The 5887-nt window shown below is 35.7% G+C and overlaps 1 protein-coding gene across 1 annotated transcript; it reads left to right on the top strand.

Moving 5' to 3' along the window:
• The first annotated feature begins 187 nt into the window (after window positions 1-187).
• Window positions 188-5096, top strand: LOC145582348 (ras-related protein RABA4d-like). Its single transcript, XM_081639351.1, has 2 exons — window positions 188-939; window positions 4202-5096. Exons 1-2 carry the CDS (start codon window positions 713-715, stop codon window positions 4650-4652), a joined length of 678 nt encoding a protein of 225 aa, XP_081495477.1. The 5' UTR covers window positions 188-712; the 3' UTR covers window positions 4653-5096.
• The last annotated feature ends 791 nt before the right edge of the window (window positions 5097-5887 follow it).

Genomic DNA, 5887 nt, shown 5'->3' with positions numbered 1-5887 from the left:
ATGTCAATTGATATTTAAGCTGAACGCATGAGTTCATGCCATAACTGACAAAAAAAAAAAAAAAAGCACAATCAAAACCAATTAGGCCAACATGTAAGTTTATTGGTAAATAAAAATCAATAATTAAAACCGCATTCAAATATGATCAAGTTTGTATCCAAATTTCTAAATCAAGTCAAGCTTGGATCACAATATCAAAACCTTGAGTATTGGTCATGTTGGCATATAAGCCCTTAAAAGAGAAGTCAAATTACAAATTGGGCTTCACATTTTATTTAATTAAAAGAAATTAATTAAATTAATTTAGAATTACGCAAATGTAATGATCCTCCACTCTAAAAATGTTCCAATGGAAGGTAGGAAAAAGCCGTTAATGGGTCCCGCTTCAGCCGTTGCTCGCTCTCTTTTTCTCTCTCCTCTTTTCCAGTTTTCCAATTGATCATCTTCTCTCAAGAAATTCATCGAATTTTCTCAATTTTTATTTGATCCTCAAACCCTAACCCTATTCTATCAATCGAACCATCTGCCAAATTTTTTTAATCAATTTTGATTATAATTTAACCCAGAAATTTTGGTTGTTTGATTTTCGATCTTGGTGTACGAATTGATTGTGTACAATCATAAATTCTGCGATCATTTATAAGCGAAATTGATAATATTTTAAGGGGATTGGATTAAATTTTTGAAGATTATTGTTTGATCGGATAAAAGAATGTCGAATTTATATGGAGATTTTAATCAGAAAATCGATTATGTGTTTAAGGTGGTATTAATTGGGGATTCAGCTGTTGGGAAATCCCAGCTTTTAGCTCGATTTGCGAGGAATGAATTTAGTGTTGATTCGAAAGCAACAATTGGGGTTGAATTTCAGACAAAAACCCTTGTGATTGATCAAAAGATCGTCAAGGCTCAGATATGGGATACTGCTGGCCAAGAAAGGTTTGCAAATTTCATTTTCTAGCTTGTTATTTGTTAATATTTTTCATGTTGAAAAAATTCATTTTATGATCTATTGTAAAATGCCAATTTTGTAGGTTGATCATCATTTTGTTGCTTTTCGTTTTGATACGATCTTTGTTGTTTTTTGTTGTTGATGCTGCTGCTGTTGTATGTTTGTGGCTTGGGTGATTGTAATGTATATGGTATGGAACTTTATGATATTTGGGTCGCGATTAAAGTTTGGTGTAGAATTGCAGCAATTGTGGCCTTGTTTAGCTTTTCAAGGATTGTTTTAGGTGATGATTTGTTACCTTCATCTTTTGTTTCGAGTTAATTTGGGGGTGTGATTCTCATATTTTATTAGGACCTTTAAGTTTCAATATTCAAATGTGGGTTTGTTGAGCTGGAAGGAAGTGCTCAAGTTACAAGGAGAATTGAATATTATACTTGATTTGATATATATGGGTTAATCATTATAATGTCTTAGTTCTTCTCTTTATACAGCTGATTTTTATTAGAATGCTAGTCGAACAATGTTATCAGCCTTTTGCCTTACTCTGCATGTGTTTAAAGTTCGTGATAGAATTCGAGGTGAAAACATACTCAATGCTGAAAGAGAAGTTAGGTGAATGATAGTTGGATAACGATTTGACTTTTGGGTGGTCAGTGGATATACATCATGACTATTTATGATGTTGAATTGTAAATTTATACTCGCCATAATATAAGCAATTTAGTTCTCATTCTATCAAATTTTTTGCTATTCGTGATGAGGTACCCTTTGATCAAATGTTTATGTGTGATGTTGATACACAACATGTGATATATGTGGGAAAAAGGATTTTGATGAGAGAAAGCTGGATACGGCTCTCCGTGTCTTTTTAGGAAAGTGAAGTGCTACCGTATCTTGTAATTATCTGTTCAATAGATTTTGTTGGTAGCTAGAAATATGGTCCTGGTTTATCTGTTTGTCTTCAATTCTCTTTGGGCTATATATGGCCTTCATTTTACCTTGGTATTGTGCACATGTTTTAGGTGCTCCTTCTTTAAGTTGTTATCAGTTTTCTTTGTTTTAATTGCTTCTTTTGTTGCGATAGTCTTTAGAATATATATGTAGTGATAATTTACCAGAAAAGAGGAAATTACTTATTGGCCGTTTCACTTGTTTGTCTACACAGTAAGGATTTTGTTTGGACATTCTTTAGAGGATCAAAATGTTGATGGCTTTATATTATTGCATCTTTTTGTCTCTCTCTTCATTTTGCGACTCTTCATCTTACTTGCTAATGTTCTCTAGCTCTTTTGAGGAGGTTTCTGAGAATTTCTTCTCTTTTATGGGTTGTGGACCTGTGGTTGGAGCCTTCTGGGTAGGGGGGGGGGGGGTTGATTGGGTGGTGATGACGCTTTTAGCTGTGATTCACTTCGTTCTCAGCATCAACAGCTTGTTCTACTTAGCAATAAAATTTTAATTAACAATATTTGGATCCTCTAAAGAATGTCCAAACAAAAACCTTGACAATGAAATTAATTTCCAACATAGCAAGGTGCTGACAGTTATTGTTCCATGCTTTGGTGCTATATGCAAACACCAATTAGCCCTATAGTCTTATTCCATCTAGTGCAAAATTAATTGCCAACATTTAAAATCTCCTGAAACTTTTTTTTGAAAGCAGGGTAATGAATACTGGGAATTTTTCCTTAAACAGCTGTAGAGATCTAGTTACCACAATCTCTTTCTCCTCCGTTGCTGGACATTTATCAGCCCTCAGTATTTCCTAAATTTCTCACTCCTTCCTTGTCTATGACAACCAATTTTGTTCATCCTATTACTGAAATTCAAGCTTTTTGTTTTGTATGTCAATCAGTGTTTCCTATTGTGCTCATTCCTTTCTTATCTACTTACCATGTTCTAAAACGTGCATACAAAATACAAAATTTGATACCATTGATCATAGGGATTGTTTAACCAAAAAAGAATTATATTGCATAATTGTTTTGAGTACCAGAATGGCAGAACGTATGCTTTCCAGCTAACACTAGTGTCACTTAATGCAGTCTTAGATCTGGATATTAGATTGGCATTATTAGTCATTAAACATGCAGACAGCATCACAATGAAAGAGGATGATGCTTGAAAATACTGAAACAAGGATGAAAACATTATGTAGTTTAGTGTAGTGGAAGATGAAGCTTCAAATTGAGTAAAAGTTGATGAAAATTATCATCTAGGATATTCACCTTTTACTCTCCCATCCCTCCCAATTCCTTCATTCAAACACACTATAAAAGATTCGGTCAAAAGTTTATTATAGTTGATGAAAACATCATCTAGGATTTTTTTTTTCTCTTTATCCAATGACACTTTATGGGAGTTTGATGAGCACCACTGCACCAACCACCAAGGCAGCAATTAAGAGACATAAAAAATAAAAATCAAAGGAAAACATGTTTTGATCTCAAGTTCTCAACTCTAGTTTTAGTTGAGAGCTCTCGCGTGAAAATGAGGATTATTTGCCTTTTTTTTTCTCTTTAGGATTGGTCATCTGAAGTTAATTGGTGTAAAGTTCTTTTGTACTATTTTTATTGTTATATTTTCATTCTAGAATTTCTCCTTTGTCTATTAACAAGGTGCTTACTTGGGCAACATAGTTATACAAACAAAATCTTTAGCAGGGTTCTAAATTGCAGTTATGGATACAATCATGGTCAGTCAATATTTCACACCATGGAAGAATACTTAGTGGTGACTGGTGACATGTAAAGGATCATGGTGTTGTGTCATTGTCTCATTGATTATATATCAGTTGTATCAGCTTTTTCAGTTTGTATTGGCTGCCACAGCTCTGTATTAACAGTATCAGGTGATATGACAGAGTCCTTCACAACTTGAGAAGTTTTGATTCAGCAAGTTTAATTGATACATATTGGCCTATATCCCATGTATCAATTAAGATTCAAAGCCATGGTTTTTAGCTTGTGGAATGACAAAATGGTTCCCATGATTTACTTGTACTTGCTGATTCCCTTTAGCTTTCTCATCTGTTCTTTGTATATGCTTTAATAATCATCTTAGCTTAAACCTTATGTATCAAACTAGATTCAAACCTGTTATATGCTGTTAAGTAATGTATGCTGTGGAAAATGAAAGAAAGAGGATACCATTCCAGTTTGTGGAATAACCCCAAATATTTCTATTTCTTGCTAATTTTTTAAAATAATTTTTGTTTAGCGTTCTCTTCTGCTAATCATCTCCTACATTCAGGTATCGAGCTGTTACAAGTGCATATTACAGAGGAGCAGTTGGAGCAATGTTAGTATATGACATGACCAAGCGCCAATCATTTGACCACATTGCAAGATGGCTAGATGAGTTGAGGGGGCATGCCGATAAAAATATCGTGATCATGCTTATCGGAAACAAGTGTGACTTGGCTTCTCTTCGGGCAGTTCCGGTTGAAGATGCAAAGGAGTTTGCTGAGAGAGAGAATCTTTTCTTTATGGAGACGTCTGCTCTAGATTCCACCAATGTTGAGACGGCTTTCTTAACCGTTCTGACTGAGATATACAGAACAGTCAGTAAGAAGACTCTTACTGTCAACGGTGATCATGATGCGAGCAGTAATGCAGCTCTTCTTAAGGGAACCCAGATTATTGTTCCAGGACCTGAGATAAATAACCAAGGGAAAGGAGGAGGAGGAGGATGTTGTACTTGAACTGTCGCTTGGATTCTTTTTTTCTTTTCAAAAATTTTTGGGCGTAAAAAAAGGTTGTGACAGGGAGATTCTATAGCAAATAGTGACGAGCAATGGAATGAATTTAGGATGTTATGCTGTATAGGTCTTTAAAATCTTCGTACAAGGATATATCTTCTTCAGAACATGATAACTGGTATGTATTTCAGGATTCTCCTTATAGAAATTGTTTCAAAAATCAAAAAAACTTCAGGTCTTTTAGTGGATTTTAGGAAATGAAAAATAGTTAAAAATTTATACTTGTCTTCCCTGAATTATATCTTTGGGGTTAGTTTGATTAGTTTTCTTTTGAATGTAGGGGCTGTAAACCTGTTACACTTCTGGATCATTTTGAGTTCAAATTATGTATTATTGACTTATATAATATGCATCCGATATTGCTCAGCTTTCGACAGCTAATTCTCAGATGATTATTACTACGTATTTTTTTTTTTTAATACTATTGTCTCAAGTTTGTTCAGCTGCAGAACTTCTGGCTACTGCTACTGAATCATGTTTCCAGTATGACATGAGAAAGAAAATATCCGCATATGACCAAACCATCACTATATTTTGTAGCTGCAATTGCATTGCTTATCTGAATCAAATCGTTGTAGTTATCTCATTTGGTGTAAAATTTGTAATACATTCATTTGGTTATGCTTCTTTATTTATCCTCTAACATGTGTTACATACTTTCTCTTCCCCAACCTGACCACCTATTCGGCTATTCCTCCACCCACGCACTGCTGGTGACTGCAAACCACAACCACATTCTCCTTTTAATGAATTACCCTGACCTCAGCCACCTTCACTGTGTCAGCCAGCTCTCTCATTCTCCCTCTCTCTCCTCCACGTTGCCACCTTAGACTACTAGCCACCTGCACCCAGGCTTGCCGCCTAACGCTGCCCCCTCTGCCCAAATGCCCAGGCTGGCGCCTGCACAGCCCCTTTTCCTTCAAAAACTTTCTCACTAAACCCTCGTAGGAGTTTCAATTTCCGGAATATGTTGGTGACAAGGAGAGCAGCGTGAGGAGGTTTGTGGAAGATGAAGTTGGAGTAGTGTAGGATAAGACAATGGTGTGGTGTAGGATAGAGTAGGGAGGTGTTGGCAGCAAGAACGTGGTCGTGGTCGTCTCGGCTATTGCTTTGGTGAGGTTGGTGCTGCTGCTATGAGAATTTGTGGGGTGTTGTTGGCTATGGGAGAGCGGTTTAGG

This window comes from Chenopodium album, chromosome 15 (assembly GCF_948465745.1).
Source record: "Chenopodium album chromosome 15, dcCheAlbu1.1, whole genome shotgun sequence".
Classification (NCBI taxonomy): Eukaryota; Viridiplantae; Streptophyta; class Magnoliopsida; order Caryophyllales; family Amaranthaceae; genus Chenopodium; species Chenopodium album.
Note: the sequence above shows the minus strand (reverse complement) of the source record. Positions and strands in the feature narration are given on the sequence as shown.

Bases quoted from the DNA above. Each gene is read 5' to 3' on its own strand.
- LOC145582348 (XM_081639351.1), top strand. From the start codon at position 713: ATGTCGAATTTATATGGAGATTTTAATCAGAAAATCGATTATGTGTTT. The intron at 940-4,201 runs GTTTGCAAATTT...TCCTACATTCAG, and splicing joins GATACTGCTGGCCAAGAAAG to GTATCGAGCTGTTACAAGTG.